Raw genomic sequence first — 22894 nt, forward strand, 5'->3', positions numbered from 1 at the left:
GGTTTTATTTATATATATATATATAAGAAAGTTTCTTCTTCTTCGGGGGGGCGGCAATCGTCCCCCTAGATCCACTCCTGGATGAGTTATGAGTGAAGCAACATCTATTGGAGCATCTGCACGGTTACATGCTATTAGCAAAGAAGACAACAACCAAGCAAATGATTGGTCCATGTAAAAAAAAAAAAAAAAAAAAAAAAAAAAAAAAAGTGAAATTTTGTTTCCGAAGACCATTTTAAGTAAGTGAACTTGAAATTTGTGTGTTTCGTAATCGTAATTTCCACCTCAGATTATTCAGTTTAAGAAAACGGAGGAGTAGAGGGAGGCTCATTTTACTATTTCAGAGAGCCTTTTTAATCAAAATAATAAAAAAAAACAGCCAAGAAAACCTTTTATTCTTCATTTAATGAATGTGAACCACAAACATCATCAAATCATTGCACTTTCATTGTTCCCAGTGTTGCTAACTGTGACATCAAAATTAGCGAAACTTCGCTAACTTTAAAAGGCTGCAGTTAATCCATGAAGCATTGGTCGAGAATGATATTTGGTGTGTTTATTATTCAGGTAAAGTTAAACCATCTGACAAAATTTCAGAATTTTAAAAAATGGTGTTTTCGAGAAAATGGCGACCAAAAATGGCGATTTTTGAAAATTTTACAATTTCTCGAATTTTTTGCGACAAAACGGTTGACCACAGAAGCGATACAAATTTTTTTTCGGAAAGTGGGTAACTAGGTCTTACCAACCGTGAAAACAGAATTTTAAAATTCGAACCGGAAGTGCTCGAAAAAAATTCGCAAACTTCGACTTTTCAGATAAATTGACGTTCATTTGTTAATTTATGTACAAAAAGATACGCATGCGCAAACCAAACTATAATAAAATATAGTTTATTTATATCCCTATGTACATACCACAACAAGAATTATAACTCTACCTGTCTCCATAGCCGAATGGTGAGGCTCCGAAATTGACCATTTTCCATGTCTTCTACAATTCATAAATTGCACTCGCCGTCTTTGATGGCCCATTACTTGGCGGGAAAATTTTTTTCGACAAAACAAAAAAATATGGGTCTCTTAAAAACATGTCTAGTTGCTATAAAAAAAGTTTCAACAATATCTGAGATGGTGATGGTACAATTTTATATTTTTTTGCCTGAGTTGAAATGGAAGGCACCTTAGATAAATACTTTCTAAAATACTTCGCAAAAAAAGAAAAAAAACTTCAATAAAAACAAATAACAATGTCTCATTATAGTTATGAATGTTAATGGTTAGAGGTTCAAAAAGTATAGTTTGTTTCCAAAAGTGCATTTAAACTTTCATTTTTGTACATAGAAAAATTTTTCTTCGATAAATCAATATACAACCACAAAAAATGTATTATGAGCATTTAAGCGTGCATTTTGATTGTTTGCCATTCTACAACTGAATAATAAAGTGTGTTGTAGACCTCCGTGCAAGTTGTCTAGGATTGGGGGAACCCACAAAATTATTCTGAATTGGGCCTCGCACCTTCTAAGGCTGAACCTGATTCCTAAAACGTATTGTTGCTGGTATGGTGATGTATGATGGAGTTGATCTATCGTGTTTTTTATTCGTCGATGCGAAACCACACTGAGAGAAAATAGTATGTTGCGTAGGAAAAAACGTAAGTTACATGTGTAATTTTTTTAGTTGTTGAACTTAACGTGCAGCAAACGTATAACTGAAAAAGAATACTTTATACGTACTTTCCGTATAAGAGTGCTGAATAAACATACTTCCCGTACAAATGTAAACACTGTATATAGGCGGTCAGGATTTTACATACAGATTGACATATGTAACATTTAGCTGACGTATGTAACATACGTATATGTATATAATATCCGGAAGACTGTTAGATGTCAGACATCGTGCAACGGCATCGTGTAATATCTAAGGGCAGTACATATGTAGGATATGGATAACGTATGCTCCGTACTGATTTCTGTAGTAAACATAAGGATTCCGTACATTTGTACAATATACCGCTGTGCGAATAATGAATTTTTCTCAGTGCATCACCGCAGATACTTATAGTCCCGAACTCTATGAAATGCCCCGCAACTTCCTCATAAGTATTCAGAAAGTTCAAAAAAGATAATGTCCTCATGTTGCATAGCAGTAAACACTTAAATTGTACTCTCCATGGATTGTAGTATGAAACTCTTCCGCTTCCACCGTATTACCCTGATGTTTCTCCTACCAACTACCATCTCATACGGTATCTCATGCCGTAAAGGGGGGGGTACTTTTACATGTTTTGGAAAGTTTATTGAACATAACTCTCGTATTTAATTTCGATATAATATTGCATGTGTTCAGTTACACCAAATGGACCTTCGGCTACAAACCCCTACTAATAACGTTTCCTGATACTAAGTCTTACACCAAAATATTCTGACTTAAATTGGTGACTATGTAGCCCCACGATTTGGGGCTAGTTTGACACGTTACTTCTTTTCATTTTAGGTCAAATTTGGGTGGCTTTTGGGGCTTGTTTAACACTTGATTATATTTTTAAAAAACATTTTTTTGTTATTGGATGATAAAGCAGATTTTGGGGTAGTTTTGTACTTTTATTTACCCTTTCTACATTTGACAACACTTACAAATTTTTAAACTAAAACTTGGCTATCAAACAACGTGAATCAATAGAAAAATAACAAAAAACTTGAAATCGAAACTACAAAATGTTTTGTAATAACTGGTACAGTAATGATTTCTATTACATATCATCTTGGCAATTTTCGCATTCATAGAACAGATCTCTGGATCCGTTGTTACATATCCCGCAGACTCACCACTTGCATGACACACAACAAATCCAATCTCTTCCTCGGTAATGGGCAAAATCGCACTTACAAATTGAACAAAGATTGTCGTCTATTTTCCTTTTCTTGGTCACATTGGAACAAGCTGGCTCATCCAGTGGGAAGTCATCACTTTACACTTCAAGTTCTGGAAGTTCTTCAGATTCGAGTTGATTGTTGTTCTTGTTGTTTTTCAAAGTAACTGGTACTCCAGGTGCTACGTTCACTTTCTTTCCTCTTCTGTGGCGGATTCTCTCTTGGTTGAAACCTCGTTTTTCCTTCAGTAATTCCAAAAGGCTTTCATCCAAGATCTTTTCGGATGTATCACTGTCACCGGCAGGAAGATTCTTGAGCACAGCCTGCTTATCAGAGAGATAAAGTCCAGTTGTTCTAAAAGCACTTTGGAGATTGCTTGGAACTTTAGCAGCCAAAGCATGCATGAGTCTTTTCAATAAAACTTGAACTTACTCCTTAGGTATGATTCCCTTCCGACGCGATTCCTTCCTCCATTTTTCCAAGATCTGTCAGCAGTGTTTTTTTTTTTAGGGGGCAAATACTCCGACATCTAAAGGTTGCAGAAGAAACATTGAGTTAGGCAGTAAACCAGTGAAATAGATTCCTTCTTTCACTGCAGATTTTACAACATTTGGGGAGAAATTAGATCCCATGTTGTCTCCTATTACAACGTTTTTTTTTCCACCTCGGTGTGCTTGAATGTGAGTTATCAATAGACTTCGGATCGATATGCACTAAAAAACGGCAAAATATGCATGCAAATATGCGCTAAGAATCACGAAAATATGCACTGAAAATATGCAAATATGCACTGAAAAGGATAAATATGCACCAATCAAAAACTAAAGTTAAAAGAGAAATTTGATTATCTTTAAAGAAAAAAGTTGTATTACTTGAACTACATATACTTGGTGTACAACTATGATGCATTCATGCTACAAAAGACAACTATGTAGTTTTCGGTATTTTCTGGCAAAAGACTGCATTTGTCAGTCAAAACATTACTGTACATCGAAAATGTTCCTTCCGTGTCACAGGTCGTTAAGGGACAGTATTTCAAAGAAGCAATGTTACTTGCCGATAAATCTGTAATTCTTGCGTCGTTGTTCCCAGGAACACTTTATTTGCATTAGACAAGAATTTTGCCATAATTTTTCTCCCTATTGACTGTGCTTTTCGAAAAAATGTTTGTCCGATTGGTCTTGGCGGAGCCTGTTTCGTTATTGAATCAAACAGCTGAAATGTACTACAAAGTCCAGGTCATCGCTCCTCTTATCTCCTATGATCTTTGAAATTAAACTGAAATTAGTATTGATAAACACAAGTTCGCTTTTAATGTTTTCAGCTCAGCAAGTATCCATGGCTTCTTGAATATATTTGGTTTCTTCGAGTTGAAACAGCTCAGTATGGGAAATTGAAATGCATCTACCTCCATATATATTCCATAAAAATTTCCCTTAAAGGTTTTAAATTTAACGGAGATAGATCTATGCAAATAAATAAATAAATAAATAAATAAATAATAAAAATGAAAAATACATAAATAAAAATAAAGTAAAAGAAAAGCCTACATACGTTTTCCAAGGCCAAGACAAAAAGTAGATGTTATGCCCTTTTCAGCGTTCCTCCCTCTACTTTTGGCTCCCTTTGATTTATTGTGTATATTATGCTTCTTGTTCCATGTCTCTAGACCAGCTAGAGAAAGAGTTATTGGTTTGGAGATTACTATATAAATTGCATTTCGTTCAAAAAGTTGCACTGTATCTAGGGCCTTATATGGCGGTGGAATAAAGGTTAAATATGTAGGGTAACAAGTAAACGAAAATCTTTACAGACAACGTAGTTCATATACTCACAGAATGTCTAAAACTTTTATAAACGCTGCATTCCGGAACTTAAAAATTTCCGTTAAAAGGTATATTTTAACATCCGTTGTTTGCACCACAGGTTCCGACTAATCAAGAGAATTTAACACCTTTTTGGTTGGAGGGGCGTGAAATAAGGGGCCTGTTGAAGGCAATTTTTACTGTATTAAGTCTTATTCAAAACATTATGTTCTTGTTTAAAAGAAAATAAATTCAATTGAAATTACTTTCTTTATCCAATTATGTGTTAATCCTAGAATATTTTCTTCTAACGTAACATTGTCCGTTTCAAACAGCAATAATTTACAATGTATAATATTGATACTTTAAATGGAATAAACTGATTTGAGCGAGACATTTAGTATGAATGAGAAGGTTAAATTATCGAAAATATAATAGAAGACTTAGTAAGTAAGTTACGTTTCGAGAGACTGAGGTGCATATCAAAGCAACACAAGCTTATATTTAAATAATCTCATAAACTCCTTAACGGAAAACTCGGAAACTTATCCCAAAAAATAACTGCTGCGACAAGTTTTAGATTTTGTAAAGCAAATATTTAAATTAATTGTAGAGTTTATTTTCAAAAGGGTTGTTCATTTCGTCTCGAAATACATTTTAAAGGGTTTCTTTGGGATTAACTCTGTCGAGTAAAAGAAAAAATCCACACCTAGGTTGTTTCATACTTGTAGAACTCCTTACCAGACTTGAAACTGCTATATAAGAAGGCCAAAAAATAGGGCGCTACTGAAGTTTAAGCTTTTGCTATCGAACAAAATGGAAATGTCCTCTTCTAAACACAAGCATACTTATTTTGAAAATATTACTTGTTTAGCATACACTTTGCAAAACATATTTTCTCCTTGAATTGTTAACGTCTCTCGACTTCAATCCATTGTTTCAGAGGACCCATTAATTGTAGTGCTACACTTGGAAATTTCAATTTTAACTAGAGCAGAATTTTGTCCATTTTTTCCACCCAGGATAAATTTTGTACCATCTAAATAAACGACGGAAGGCCATTTCAAAATTTGGGAAACTTCAATCACCTGTCGTGCGACATCTTCAAATTCGAATTTTAATTAGATGATAATTTTGTCCAATTTTTGTACATTGGTGAACCACAAAGAATTTTTTTTACAATTGAAACAAACGACAGAGAGCCATATAAAATTTTGGCCACATCGATCACCTGTATTGCGACATCTTAAAATTCGAATTTTAACAAGTTTACAATTTTCTCCAATTTTTCACATTCTTGAACCACCAACAAAAAGATATATATCATCCAAATGAATGAGGGAGGTTCATTTCAAAATTTGGTCACTTCAATCACCTGTAGTGCGACCTCAAATTCGAATTTTAATTAGCTAGAATTTTTTGAATATTTGCACATTTTTACCACCAGGAAAAAAATTTAGTACCATTCAAATAAACCAGGGACGGACATTTAAAAATTTGGCCACTTCGTTCACCTGTAGTGAGATACTTCAAGTTTAAATTTTAACTAGCTTGATGGTACAAAACTCTACAAAAACCAGTGAAAATTCTAAGCTAGTTAGAATTCGAATTTAAAGATGTTACACTACTGCTGAACGAAGTGGCCAACATTTTGAAAAGACCCTCGTTTGTTAATTTGAGTGCTGAAATTTTTTTCTTGGTGGTATAAAAATGTACAAAAATTGACAAAATCTTCAATTAATATTCAAATTTGAAAATGTCACACTACAGTTGATCGAATTAATCAAATTTTGATATGACCTTCCTCGTTTATTTGGATGGTAGAAAATGTTTTGTATGTGGTACAAAGATTGGACAAAATTCTAAGCTTGTTAAAATGCGAATTTGAGCATATCACACTGATCGATGTGGCCAAAATTTCAAATGGTCCTCCCTCGTTTGTTTCAATGGTACATAATTTTTCTTGGTAGTACAAAAATGTAAAAAAATCGGACAAAATTATGAGCTATATAAAATTCAGATTTTGAACATGTTGCATTACAGGTGATTGAAGTGAGCAAATCTTGAAGTGGCCCTCCCTCGTTTATTTGAATGGTACATTTTCTTCTGTAAACAAAAATTGACGAAAATTGGACAAAATTGTGAACTAGTTAACTTTCGATTTGAAGATGTGTCACTACAGGTGATCGAAGTGGCCAAATTTTGAAATAGATCTCCCTCTTTTAGTTGAATTTTATAAAAATAATTTCTTGGGTGGACAAAAATTGACCAAAATTGGACAAAATTCTGAGGTAGTTAAAATTCAAATTTGAAGATGCACTACAGGTCATCAAAGTGGCCAAATTTTTAAATGGTCTTCCCTCGTTTATTTGAATTTTCAAAGTTTTTTCTTGGGTGGACAAAAATGAACGAAAACTGGACAAAATTCTGAGGTAGTTAAATTTCAGATTTGAGGATGTGGCACTACAGGTCATCAAAGTGGCCCAAATTTTGAAATATTCCCCCTTTGTTAATTTGAATGGTACAAAATTTGTTCTAGGTTGGACAAAAATTGGACAAAATTCTGAGCTAGTTAAAATTCAATTGAAAGATGTCACACTACAACTAAATGGACCCTGTTTCAGGAGATAACTTCTAGAAGATTTTTCTTTCGGTATTTTTATACTGCCACAGGATCACACAATTTCAAATCTACACACACACACATACACACACAACAGTAGCACTAGTGACGTGGAAATTTTGTTCTAGGTGATTTGACACCGTTATTTATATCTTATATATATAAAGGTGACAATCATGCATCATTGCCGGGAGGATGAATCACTCAGCCCTTTCTTATTCTTCTTTTACACGACTTTGGAAGATATTCGAAGGCTATAACAAAGATAGCAAAAGAACCATTTTAAGGTCTTGAGTCTATTTATTTTAGAAACTTGAAATTCCATTTATGACGAAAGTTATTGCGTTAAAGATTATTAATTTGGTCGTTTCTTTAAATATGTATTTATATGCAATAACGACATAAACATGCACTAACCTCCGAAATATGCAAATATATGCACTATAAAACTCTGCTATTTTACCCCAAAAGAGCTGAAACGAATTTCTGTTTAAAGAGCATATCAGTATCACATCAGGAAAAATACATGCAAATATGCAAAAATCCGAAGTCTAGTTATCAATATCTTAAAGAACATGGTGTCAAAGTATCACCGAAAATGTCAAAGTTTCCTCCAAAGTTTAAGTAGCCCCCCTCTACGGTGCACTTCTTGGGAAGAGGATCTTCCCTCAAGATCGGATGTTTGTGCAACATGCGATTGAGGATTATATCGCATCACAGACTGAAGATTTCTTTCGGTACGGAATGTAATCGATAGTTGATCGATGTCAAAATTATGTGATTGCAGACAAGGACTATTGTTTAACCAGTTATTGTAGTTTTTTTTTTCCTGTGGAAATGGCTCACTTGAGACGGACATTACATGTGACCCAAAACAATATTATAGTGTCCCAGTTCCTATCAAACCTGGCGTTTCTTTAATGACCGTAACAGTCATGAGAAGTTTGCAACAAACTTTGGCACGGATTTATCTCATTTTTATAGGAAATATACAATGATACTGTCGCATGAGAACCAGAGAAACGTAACTCCATTTTCATAGGTTTACAGGCGAGAGGACAAAACTATTATTTTCTTAGAAAGATGTTTTTTTAATAAGATGATAATTGAGCTTCATTACAACAGATGATCGACAAGGAGAACAGATGGTGTTACATTCCATTTACACCAAGTAGGGCTTTCAAAATTATGTCGAAACATGAAGAAAATGAAAACCCGTTTTTGGAGTTATGTTTCCCTGGTTCTCATGCAACGATATAACATATATTGGAAGTTGACAACATAAACTTCAAAACAAAAATGAAATGAAATCAAAATCTTTTAAGTTTCACGTTCCATGGAAGGATAAAGGGAGCGATAATAATCAGAATGAATTAAATGGTGAAATGGAGAAAGCGAGAGGAAACGGAAGAGATCCCAGAAAATCAATGCATTCATTATTTGTTTATCGTAAAGCCTATTAGGCATGAGGATCGAATCAAGGCCTCACACACTAGAGGTGGACACACTACCACTGAGCCATAGCAGCTCCACTTCCAAACAACATTGAATCCGACACCTATATTTGCCAGTACATTCGCTGTCGTTCGATTGATTGCATCGATGATGTTTCTTTCTTCTTAGAGGTTTTTTTATCGTTTTCGTTTGCTTACGTGAACTCTCTTTCAGACATTTCATATATATATAAAGAAAAAAAAACATAACCGGACAAGCTCAGTAGCCATTGTTTTCTGCGTGACACGGTTACAAAAGAAGTATTGAATTTCGACCATGCTGACGTCGGATGTCGCTTCCTTATTCTAGAATATCCAATGGTGGGTTTCTCGTCGTCCAATTAATTTACAAAGACTGTATTATACAAAGCTGGTTCCTGTGAAAGTAGGCTCACAAGTAAGGGACCATATGGTTGTCGCGCAAATCAGATCCAGACATACGCCATCTGATTGAGCATGAAAAGATATGGAGAACACAGAAATTTAAGGTGCTAAGGGCCATAGGGAGCGGAGCGAGGAAGGAGGAAACATTGAATATCTGCAAAATTGAAGGAAGTCAGGAATGATGGGAAAAGTTAATTTCTTGCAAACAGGGAAAGAAAATCAAGCAAAAGAAAGAAACTAAACATAACAAGGGCATCAAGGACGAAGAAAGATCATAATCAGGGTTGCCATCCGGACCGCAGTGTTGCCAGCGCTGCATAACATTGATATGGAAGGTATAGCACAGTATAGCAATTCATGCACAAGGAAAAATATTAGTAACACAAAAGACAATTGAAAAGACTCTGTACACGTGCGTAAAAAGGTTTAGCGATAGTCGTGAGTGAATAATGTACATGAGGCAGGACAAATATAGACATGAAAGTGAAGGGGGTACACATGATATCACCGAAACGAAAGTGTTTGGGAGCATCGTTCCATGATGATGATGATGATCGGTGTTCTGCCCGAAGGCAGGTTTTGACCTGAAGGTCCCTGGGCTGGATGAACCCATGGTGGTTTGCTATTGCCTTCCATGGGATGATAATGACGTATAAAGGGCAGGAGCTACAGTTTAACGAGGGATCCGAACCTTTTGTGTTCGATCCGGGATTTGCAAATCTTCCTGGAAGAAGTTTTGTCGCCCGATCTTCAGGGTAAGGATCGTGTTTTGCTTTTGGTTGACTCCTGGACACTGGACTCCAAACAAGGATGACACACTTTACAACATGACAGTTCGTAACGGTGTTCAATTCTACAAAAAGCTGATTCCTCTGAAATGTACAGGCCTTATAAAACCTGCTGATGTGGTCTTCTTTCGTCCATTCAAAAACATGGTGAAGTTCATCACAGATACGTTAGTGTTCTCCAGTATTAATGTGTGGCAACCTGAGAACTTTCTCCGCCTTCAGTCATTTGTTCATTACCAGTTTTCCTCTATGCGATTCCAAAGGATGATACGCTTTGCGTTTTTCAAATCTGCCTACTCCAATGACCACCCTGGACAGTTTGAAACACCTTCCGCATATTGCTTTGAAAAAGGACTCACAGAGGAATGCTGCAGAGACGCGTGTGGCCAACTTGCTTTTATCCGCTGTGCTCACTGCGAGAAATGTTTGTGTGTTGACCACGCATTCATTCGTGATCTTCACGTCAACTGCAATTAAACTGCAAATGGTGCGTACTGTTCTCTATTTTCCTCCATTTGTATATTCACGCGGGTGTAATATTCACTCACGACTACGTTAAACCTTTTTACGCACGTGTGCAGAGTCTTTTCAATTGTCTTTTGTGTTACTAATATTTTTCCTTGTGAATTAATTGCTATACTGTGCTATATCTTCCATATCAATGTTATGCAGCGCTGGCAACACTGCGGTCCTGATGGCAACCCTGATTATGATCTTTCTTCGTCCTTGATGCCCTTGTTATGTTTAGTTTCTTTCATTTGGTTGACTTTCTTTCCCTGTTTGCACGAAATTAACTTTTCCCGTCATTCCTGACTTTCTCCAATTTTGCCGACATTCAATGTTTCCTCTTTCCTCGCTCCGCTCCCTATGGCCCTTAGCACCTTAAATTTCTGTGTTCTCCATATCTTTTAATGCTCAATCAGATGGCGTATGTCTGCATCTGATTTGCGCGACAACCATATGGTCCCTTACTTGTCAGATACTCCTTGGAAAATGTTAGTACTTGGTCCTTCGTATTTTACATTATTTGCTCTGATGATTGTGGACGACCTACTACATGCTCATCCAACAAAGTCCTCTTAGTTTCTAACTTATTCGACAATACCCTAATGCTGGACTTACACAGTTAATATCTCCCTGCAAACTTCTCTAAGAATTGCTGTTAGCAAGTGGAAACAAGTATTCCCTGCTGAAAAGTATTCCGGTACATCTTTCAGCAATCTATGTGAATGCCTACGCACACTACACTAACAAGCCGTATTTGTGCTAACATCCTCAGCCAAACGACAAAAACGAAACGAGACCAGGAGAGGCGAGTCAGGCAGGAGATACATTGTATGTCAGGCTATGTCGTAGCAGACACTTAACATTTCATTTCTAGTACTATGAACATACTTCCGTTTAAATTATGTTGCAATAACCTTCATTAGTGTTAAAACTCATTTTTAAAAATCCTGAATTCGATAGATAGTAACTGGTTCGTTCTGTAGATTTGCTGATTTATAATTTGCATGTTTTTATAATTTTAATAATACGTTGACTATCGGTGTTCTTACCATCACAGTAAGGACCAAAATCACTTAGTCACTCGCTTCCTCCACTTTCATCTGAAGTTCATTGTTTGTGATTTCCAACTGCTGTGGTATGATGTAGAAGAATCTTTTTATAGTCAGGTAAATAGAGGGAAACACTAGACCAAAGCAAGGGAGAACATAAGCAAGTGTTGGCAGTATATTTGGAGTCGTCATAGATTTATGAGTAATATGCCTGCAAACATGGCTATACGATATTTCGATATATTGATCGATTGATCAATATTTTCAAATACCGAAATATCGGCATCAATTTTTTCTGGTTGATATACCGATATTTCAATATTTTTAGATATTTTGTCGATATTTCAATATTTTCCATAGTTCAATATTTTCCATAGTTCAATATTTTCCATAGTTCAATATTTTCCATAGTTCAATATTTTCCATAGTTCAATATTCTTCGATATTTCGACATTTTTATAAATATCAATCAAGTTTCTATATTTTTTTCGATATCGATTGTTGATATCCAAATCCCGATATCGCATACCCTATCTGGAAAACCAGTGAACACTGTGTTCTTGTTTCTCTCTCACAACTACTATCTTTCTCAGCACCAGATTTCCTGCCCACTCCTCCTCCTTTCTGTGTAGTATACTGGAAAAAAGAGCAGTAAAATGTGATGTTACAGACCAATCAGTTGGAAAAGACTCCTCTGTAGATCTATATAGAGTACCAAGCAAATTTTGAAAAATAAAACAACCTTCAGTGTCTTTCAAACAAAAGCGGTAAAAATAATCGATAGATTTTAAGGATGTAATATCGTAATTTTTCAAACTGGTAACACTAGTGTATAGCTTACGGTGTATATCCTTGTTTTAAAAAGACTGGCCATCCACTTTGTTTTAAAAGATTGTATTAAAAGATCGCAGCTATGCACAGGATAATTTAGTATGTTGATGATTTGTAATATAGAACCTTAAACATCCAAAGATAATTTACATTCGTTCTATTTACTTATGTTTCTATGTGAGAGTGCAGAACTTTTCAAGAGGTGGATGGCCAGAATTTTTTTTACACGACTGTACATATGATCAAATAAAGACTAATAGAATTTAATTTTAATAATAAAATGATATTACGATATTAGTTGACATGTTTAAATGAAATAAGATTAAAAAAGAAAATATTAAGAAAATGTTATTTCTTTAATTATATTACAGAATTAACTCCATGAATATAGATCACGTAGGATACGTGGATATTTATTATTCTCAGCTGAGTGGAGTCCGGTACAGAAATGACGTTCTCTTTGGATGGATTGATCTTTTAGGTAAGTTATGAAAGAACAAAGACATCAAGCTAAACAAAACAATATCCATTAGGGTAAACTTTCATGCGAAATTTTTGAAAAAAAAAAACAGCAAAAGTGAATTTTTAAGTGCTAAAAAGTACGACTTTTCATTTGCCAATAATGATGGTTGTATTATGTTGGAATATATTCTTTATTTATTTATTTATGCGCTAACTAACTAACTCTATGGGCTATGACACCTCCGGTGCTTGGGGTCCCTGGTTCGATTCCAGCTCGCACCGTGTGGACTTTGTGGTGGACAAACACCGTACTCGTGGGTTTTCTCGGGGTTCCCCCGTTTCTTCCCACTTTCTTCATTTCACCATTTGATTCATTTCTCATCGTCACCGTCTCCTTTAGTCTAACCAGCATAACCGTGGGACGTAAAACTCAAATATTTCATTTTTCTATGGCCTATGAAACCCGAAAATTCAATGCTGCATTCACAAAAGCTCTCCATTGACTTCTGTCCTTAGCCAACTGAATCCAGTATCCAGTTTATAGTGACAAAAATCCGTTCTCCGGACAGCGGTATATTGTAAAAATATACGGTATCCTCTTTCTTACTACAAAAATCATTTGTTCATTTCTTACTACGGAGCATACGTTATCCGTATTCTACATAGGCACTGCCCGTAGATATTACATCATGCCGTTGCAGGATTTCTGACACCTAACAGTTTACCGTATATCACATGCATATACTATGTTACATTCCTCAACTATATGTTATATATGTCCATTTGTATGTGAGATCCTGACCGCTTACATTGTTTCATAGGGAAAGTACGTATAGATGGAACACATACGGAAAGTATTATAATACAGGCGTTTTTAGTTGTACGTTTGCTGTACGTTAAGTCCAAAAACTACAGGAATAACTCATGTAACCTACCATTTTAAGTACACCAACTACTTTTTTTTTCTCAGTGTACTTTGTAGTCCTATTTCTGCGAGATCCATCTTAATATTGTCTCTCATCTGCGGCTATATATTTAAATAATTTTTCGATTAAGTTTCCAGTTAAAATTATGAAAACTTTTTTTTTTTTTTTTACTTTGTTCCATTCTGGCTACATTACCTGTCCACTTGAGCCTCCTAAGACTTAATGACTTTAGCAATGTTATGTAAATCGTATAAATAACAGATTTTCTCTATTAATAATATAGTTAAGAAGATTCCACCATTGCTTATTCCAGTCCGTTTTCGGTCCGAATATTCGCCTTACGATATTTTAAAATTTGTTCAGTCTGCGCTCTTCCCTTAAACTATACAACCATGTTTCACAACCGTACAATGTAAAAAACCCTACATATTTAAAAATAACATTTTAAAACACATTTTCTGACCAGAACAAAATGAATTATTTAATAATTATACGATTTTTGTTCCTCCCTTTATTATATAATATTTATATATTAAGAATAATATATAAATATTATTTAATATTTATATATAAGATAGATATAAATGAAAATGCAAACTAATGGCTGAGGAAGATATAAGATTTGCTGTCATCTGTCTTTTCTCAATGTCTGATGAAGAGGACGTTAGGTCCTTGAAACTGTAACAAAAATCGTATAATTATTAAATAATTCATTTTGTTCTGGTCAGAAAATGTGTTTTAAAATGTTATTGTGATTATCCAGAACCATGGAGTATATTTATTTAATATGTAGTATGTATATATATATATATATATATATATATATATATATATATATATATATATATATATATATATATATACTACATATGTAAAAAAAACACCGTTTAACTAGTAGTTTACACCTAGGCCTACTGTTGTTCGTTTTTTAACTGTGACACATACTAACTACCCATAATGCCATGTGTAGATTTCTTTAGTGTAATATGAACTGTAACTTTATGAAACTTACATTATATGAAAGATATGGTATGAAAAGAAATAGCAATGGTACATCGCCTTTAAACAAAAATGAAAAGATTGGTTGCCATGGTGAAATCATACACTCAACGCCATTCAGTACTTGACAACCCTTTAATTCCTTTATATAATACCCCGCCTGTAGGGACTAAACATTTTTAAAAAGTAGTTTACAAAAGCAAACGTTTATTGAAAAAAACTTTCTTGAATAACGTTCTCTTCAAAGCACTAGTGCGTTCAGATTTTTGTACGCCCACATTCCTTATTATTACATGCTTCATGTTTTCTTCGTATGGTACATGTTTATTTTTTCATATTATTTAGTTCAAGGGGACTAAAAGCCGGAACCCCCCTTTTGTGCAAACACTAGCTTGTGTTAAATCAAGCCACTCTGGATCGGAGATGGTCATTTTGCATTGTACTCGACTGAGAGTTTATGTTATAATGGAGCTCACTCACCAACCTCAATTGATATTTTTCACATTAACTTCGATAGGGTTCGCGCTTACAAATCTCCTTGGGGTTCGTGCGCACCTACCTCATTGGAGTTTTTAGTTCACTAATCTCGTTGGGTTCCGCGCTCAGATAAGCAAAGAGAAGGGGAGAGGTACAGTCATGTCCAAAATTATTGTCGTATGTCTATAAATATGTTGTTGTAGGAATATAATTTGATAACGAATTCGCCCGGTACTTCTTATAATGTTAGTATGTGTATAATCTGCAAAGACATGTATGTTGCAAATTTCGTGTCAAAAGACCAGTAAATAAGAACAATAAAACTAAAATAAAACTTTCTCGTCCATTTAGCAACATTTTGTTTTACTCATTCTAATTTTCGTATTTATATTTTTTTTCCTTTGACCGCAAATATACATTTCTTGATTATACACATAGTATCAGTATTAAAAGTACCCCGTAAAATCATTATCAAATTATATTCATACAAGAAGACAGTTATAGATATGCGACAATCATTTTGGACATGAGTATACATCTAATAGACATCACAATACCAAACACAACAAACCTGCAAAAAAAAGTACATAGAGAAAAAATGGAAAAATACAAAGAATTATCATAAAAAAAAGAAACAACGCAAGACCAAACGTGAAAATAGTACCAGTAGTAGCTAATATACCGGAATGGTCCACAAGACATTGAAAAGTGCATTTGAAACAGCTGGAATTGAAGGAAAGTCATGAAGTAGGTACAGAAGAGAGTAATATTGGACACATGCAGAATTATAAGGAACTTCTTCCAAACCCCAGAATAAAGGGAAAAACAAAGAGGAAAAGTAACATACATGATCCGTAAATTACTATAGGCCCTATCGCCTATTCAAATGAGCGAAGAAAATGCATAACAATAATAATATATTAGTATAATAACCATCTTCTCATAATTTGTATTTATTTGCAGCAAGGCTTCTGCATACAATAGTAGTGAAATAACCTTACTGAAACCAGAGTTCCTACTCAATCGTTATTTCCTGTTTGTACGATATTTAATATAACGTTTCTTCGTTGCAACATTCTTAATACAGTATTTGTAAGTAAAATAACTATAAGAAACGACGTAATTAAGTATACATCCTTGGTCGATTATCATTTAAATGTAGCATTTATGTTTTTCAGTACTTCTACCAACATCAGCAATCTTTCCACCAGTAAAAAAAGGGTAATGGTATTGTTTTAGCAACGTACAAAGAGAGCAATATTTTGTAGTCAGAGACGTAACGTCTATAAAGTTTGCTAAAGCTAAATTATGACTTGTCAGTACAAGTGATGCTTTATTCATAATTTCAAGGTTTATTTATCAGTAGCTTGCGCCGCCTTTCTCGCTCTTCATGCCTCCCAGGGTAGGACCCCAGTTTGGGAATTACTGTTTTAGACACTGAAAAGTAACACATCCCAGGGCATTTCTGGGCTCAAAATATTAGTCTCACAATGAATCGCTGTTTTGAAAAGAAAGAGGAGTCACTGGTGTAGGTCTTGGCAATAGAATGGATGAAGGACCACTTACATGTTACGTTCTAAGAAAAAAATGTTATCCGGGAGACCTTCTCTTCATCCAGCTGCCAAGTGGTCTAACATAAACCGACCTTGGAGAATTAAGTATTCTGTCAATATTCTTTCCATGATGCACTGAGAGAATTCCGTAAGGTTACAGTCATCCTCAACGCTTAGCCTTCCATCCTCCATGACCAGGGCCTAAATAGGATTAATGCTTTCTAAACTTATTACAGAAATTGGGCCTCCGATCCTCAGCGGGTCCTCATTTAACACCCGACCCACCAACAAAGTCACTAAGGCACTTCCGCACAGTGCAGTGAGCAAGGATAGTATACTCACAATCACTCTTTCAACTGACGATGAATATTGACACTGTTTATACAATATGCATACAAAAATTATCAGGCACCTCTACGTTCAAATTCGTCATTTCAGGTCAGTATCAACAAAGGAATTTTTTCACAGGTAAATTTCATTAGAAATAGATAGTTATAAACTTTAAATACAGTAGAGCGTCGATTATCCGAAAGTCGGTCAACCGAACGACCGCTTAACCGAACTGTGTACTCGCTCGCACCTGTTACTCTCCCACCCTACCGTCCATCATCCCCCTCACTCCCAAACCCAGTTTCCCACAGTAGTCGCCGCACTGAGCCACCGCTGGCGGAACATTGCTTCTAATGGGGCCTTCATAAGGCGCTGCTGACCGGCCAAGCCGCCAGTCGCTGTGTTTCAACAATCAGCACACTTCTGTCGGTTTAGCACTGGCTGTAGAAGTACAGTCCAGTACAGTGCAGTACAGTACAGTACAGTACAGCTCGATTATCCGAACAAACCAGTTTTCCGAACACCCATGTCCCCCAATTACTTCGGATAATCGACGCTCTACTGTATCCTTAATATCCTTAATAATTCCTATAACTAACCTATCCTTATTATCTGTTCTTATTAATGTTTGAACTATGGCAAAATGGTACTATTGATACATACCACGTGTTACCTGTCAAAACTCTAAATTAATAAAAAACTGTGTATTACATTTTTATGTGAAAGTTGAGCAAATTTGAACGAACAATATGCCAGTTAAAAGAACAAAAGAGAGAAGTTTTGAATCTAATTTTGAATTACTTTCTTTTTTTCTTTTCAGTGTCTTTTGGCGGAATAGCTAGTCTTTTCCTTGGATTCAGTGTAATAAGCGCTGTTGAGCTCCTCTATTGGTTCATCCTATATCCAATTTGCCAATGGAACTGTAAAGCGCCCAATAAGAAGTTGAGACGAAGAAGACGTGTATTGGTACCTCGATACTCATCGAACACAATCAGTGTTAGTAACCTCCCAATCAGTGCGTACCAAATATCCTCCCCATATACAAGACAATTCCGTAGAAGCGGAACACCAGTAATATACTTTTATCCGTAAGTGCGACAGTTTATCACAAGGTGCAGCGTAAGATCTATTTGCAATAGAAAAAAAAAAGATAATAACGTACTGTATTTTCTTAGGCCAGTAAGTGTTTAAATTAGGTGCAATATACTTGTGTTATAGAGCTGTAGTTATGTTGGTTGTGTAAATATTGATTTTACAGTTAAGATATAAGGCTTTAACTTATGTTGGGCACCTTATCTCCTATTTAAGCTCCCAGCCGTTCGAGGGGACCGAATTAAGAAGTTGAGACGAAGAAGACGTGTTTTGGTACCTCGATATTGATGGATCACAATCAGTGTTAGTAACCTCCCAATGAGTGCATACAAAATATTCTCCTCTTATACAAGACAATTCCGTAGAAACGGAACACCAGAGATAGACTTTTATCCGTAAGTGCGACAGTTTATCACAAGGTGCAGCACAAGATCTATTGACAAGAAAGAATATCTACCCGTATTTTCTTAGGGTAGTAAGTGTGTAGATTGGATGCTATGTACTTGGGTTATAAAGCTGTTGCTATGTTGATTTTGTGAATGTGGGTTTTACAATTAAGATGCAAGGCCTTAACTTATGGTGGACAATGAGCAACTTACCTCCCATTCAAGTTCTCCGTTCGAGGGAACCCAATTCAAGATAAAATTTCTTACTCCATCTGATACAATACGAACATGAACATATAAATGAAGCATGGAATAGGTTCACCACATAAAAATAAATAAATAAATAAATAAAGCAAAAATGTGACCTGGGGCTCATTTCAGTAAAAGTTTTGCTATTAGGGCTCCGAGAAATTATATATACAGCATTTCTTTTCTAAAAATAAAGGTGCCATTATGCTGAACCTCAGGTTCATAATGGTTAAAAAGCTGCATACCTTCCAGGATATTATTGAGTGGAGATGATTTTGAGTAACGTCTCTTCCAGCAGCGAGGTTGTATGAGACGGGACCTAGTGATTAACGTGGCATCCGAACCACATGAGCTCCGCCGAGAATCCAACTCGGGTCTCCGACGCCAAAGGCGCGTACGCTAACCGCTTAGCCACGAAGGCGCTCTTATTATTATTACGGTTAATGATGATCTCCAGTAGCAAATCACTGCAGTCTTGTAACTAAAATCTCATACGTTCATATATATAAAGATGCTTTTTAAATGTCTGATTCTTACATCTTAATCTTATAGTGCATAAAAGTAATGATAATACTTCCTAGTGATTTGTTCCTTTTTTTTTTTTTTTTTTTTGTAAACGGGCGAAAGTAAGCTACTATTATTTGTTTCCAAAAGGCATCAAGATTTCCACAAATACTGAATTTCAATAATGACACACACATATAGTACATTGTGTACATAATGTTCTTCAGAGTATTAGTCATGCTCCCTCAATCCTCTTCCTAATAATGAACAAAAACAATTAATTGGATACATTAAAATAGGAATTGAGTAAAGGCTACTGTGTGGTGAAAGTACAAAGGTGGAGTTTCAACAGATTTTTTTTTTACTGGATTTTAGTTTAGTTCAGTTTAGAAGAGGAAATATTCCGTTCTCATTAAAGGAAAAAAGTGGTGGTACGTCGTACCGTTATGCACCTGCAGAAAAGAATGCTTTTAGTTCTGTTAAATATTGTTCTCTCAATTTAACTTGTGAATCATGGAATGGTTCCCCCATACTATTTCCCAAAAGACTGAAAATAATTTAAAATGCTGCTGCTGCTGCATCTGAACAAAATGCAGGGTGTCTCAAAAGTCCCCTGGCATTGGGGAACTGTATTATTGTCAAAGTTACAACAAAATGTAAGCAGGGAAATTTTCTCCAAATATGATGTTTTCAATTTAGAGTGAAATATTTTCTTTTTAATTGGATGAGAAGTTTGGGCTGTACACTCTTTATGCGCCCAATGTTAAATGAAAATTCAACGTTGTAATTTACCTGGACACATAAATGGATGAAGTTGCTGTTTGAAATGGAGGTTGGCCATCGACACGTTAGCGTAAAACACAGAAGTTTGAAGTATGAAGTTTTGGATTGTTTCTGGGCAAACTACAAAGAAAATAAACAACCAATAAGACATCTTAATTCAGCACAGTTTTAATCTATAGTGCACAGTGAACTGAAAGCTTGGATGGAACAATTTATAGATATTGATGGAGAATTAATGTTTATAGTGGATGTCAAAACGGATATCTAGGTTGTGAAATATGTTGAGACTCATATTAAAAGTTATATATCGAAAAAATCAATGAGGTTTAGGTATAAACGACAGAAATAAACTGTATGTATTAGGTTTATTTGTTGTTGAAGGTACCCATTTCATCTATATATATATATATATATATATATATATATATATATATATATATATATGTGTGTGTGTGTGTGTGTGTGTGTGAGAGAGAGAGAGAGAGAGAAAGAGAGAGACGGTGAAATTGTTCTCATTAGTTGTTAGACCGTATTTTTCAGCAACTTTACTTAAAGACTCTATGGGTTACTTTCTCAGGCAGTTATCACATATAACCCTACTAATAGTTGCGCCAACTAATATAACAAGATCAGCAAATATAGAAATGAAACCCGAAGAATATAATATATTTCCAATGTATATACACAATAATTTTAGGATTGGATAGAATATACATTTTCCATGGGTATTTTCTTTGTATCCTCGTCGCCATAAGTGTCTTTACATCGCAGTGACGGGTATGTGACCGCGCAGTACTCCAAGGAAGGAATGGTTGTATAAGAATTTTTTATTAATTTTGAAGAGTTTTTATTTTGACTAGGGAATTAATATAGGTATAGGGAGTAAAGACACAGATTTGAAGCATCAGTGCACGAAAAGATTCGTATTCTCAGTTTTTCTATTTATTGTTTTATATGTTAAGTTAAACACCACAATATGTATCACTGATATCGCAGATCGTATTATTTTGTAAAATCGTGTCTGTAACCTATTGTCAAAACATTCATCTCAAGACATGATGTAGAGAAAAGAGAAAGAGATAAGACATCTGTAATATATGTATAATTACTCAATAAGTAATTATAAGTAAATTAGACTCAATAAGTAATTGTAGAAATTAGTTAAAGGACACGTAAGAGAGCGAAAAGGAGGTCTAGAAGTCTGAACTTTTTAGAAACGTCCTAGATAGGTGAAAATATAGTTAAAAATTGCAAAAGGTATCATGTAATTTATCTTTCTTTTCTTATATCCTAGTATACTTTTTTCTTTCACATCCAAACATCTCTATTCAGAATTACGAGATAAAGATGAAGAGAGAAACATTTCAATCTCAAGAATTATATCAGAAAAAAATCTTTTGACTTACGCTAGATTCGAACTCGTAACCCTTGAATCCATAAGTCTGCGCTCTACCGATTGAGCTAACAATTTCTGTTGTAAAAGCCTGATTTCTACAACTACCGGTTACTGAATGGTGTGCATTAACGAAATTGGCCGAGATAATTGCTTCATATAGCTATTGCAATAATAATAATAATAATAATAATAATAAAGAAGATGATGAACAGAATTTAAAAAGTCGCATTGTTAAAAGTTTGGTGTGTGAAGTTAGTCCTAATATGAGATTTTATTAATTATATATAATAAATGTAAGCGTGGTTTATTCGTGCGTGCTACTCAAACTGCGCAACTCATAAGGGTTGTACGCGTATGGTACAGTAGCCTTGCGTCCTCCAACCGTGAAGAAAGATTCGGTTTGAACCTATGCGTGTCCTAAGAGGAAGGAGGAGATTCAAACAAAGAGAAGTGGTTTAGAAATTATGCAAAAATAGAATATCTCACGAGGTGAGGTGATATAGAGTTCAGCGTGTCTTTCAGCTGTGACTCTATACAAGATATGAATCTACGACTTAACGTGGAACCCGAACCACACGACTCCTGCCGACACAAGGGCGCCCATATTGTGGTTTTCAAAGGGGTAAGTATAAGCGACATTTCAAATATAGTTCCAAATTTTGGGGTAAATATTCAAACAATTTTTGGGTTTCGATCTTGCAAAGTATAATTTCCTCTAGAGGGGGCAATCGCCCCCTCTTACTCCCTTAATGGGCACCCCTGGAAACACAGGGACATGCAAAAATAATCGAAAATAAACAATATTAATGTTAATTCCATAGCTTTTGAGTACATGAATTATGGAACCTTCTATATCGTTCACATCAAAGTTTAGCATTATCGGCATGGAGGTTTAATGGGAGGGGTGAAAATTTAATAATTCTTAATTGAAAGATATGAGTGTCTATTCAATAGTTTTCGGGGTTGCTGAAATTAATAATTACACTCCAGATACCATTAAAGCCCAAAGCTTTACTCTTTCGTTAGCAGGAAGGTTATTCATTTACTTAACTCAGGAGACCTTAAAGTTAAGGATATGAAACTCGATGCATATATTTCTAATTCAAAATTATTAGGTACGTATTGTAGCTTAGACTTCTAAGGAGGAGAAGGGCCAATTTATGCAATGATTTCCTTCACATTCGAATAAAATACTGTTCCATTATATTGCGAAAACTCATTTCGAGTAGTGCCATTGCTAATAGTTTTCCGTATTTGTTTAGACCCCTACTCATTTATAACAGAATCTCACTTTTCCTGTAACACCTAAACAAGCACTTAGTAAGTAAATGCCATTAAAATCTATATTCATAGGACAGTGGTGCAAATGCAGTTGAGCT

General features: G+C 35.0%; 1 protein-coding gene across 1 annotated transcript in view; it reads left to right on the plus strand.

The window, feature by feature from the left end:
- The window catches only part of LOC145673312 (pickpocket protein 11-like), a 56976-nt gene extending 38761 nt beyond the window's left edge, over positions 1–18215 (plus strand). The window contains exons 2-3 of the mRNA XM_081742907.1: positions 12730–12839; positions 17926–18215. Coding sequence (XP_081599033.1) covers positions 12730–12839; positions 17926–18197 — 382 coding nt within the window. The 3' untranslated portion in view covers positions 18198–18215. The remainder of the gene's footprint in view (positions 1–12729; positions 12840–17925) is intronic.
- Positions 18216–22894: the final 4679 nt, after the last annotated feature.

Source organism: Thermobia domestica, chromosome 16, assembly GCF_964235325.1.
Source record: "Thermobia domestica chromosome 16, izTheDome1.hap1.1, whole genome shotgun sequence".
NCBI classification, from domain to species: domain Eukaryota; kingdom Metazoa; phylum Arthropoda; class Insecta; order Zygentoma; family Lepismatidae; genus Thermobia; species Thermobia domestica.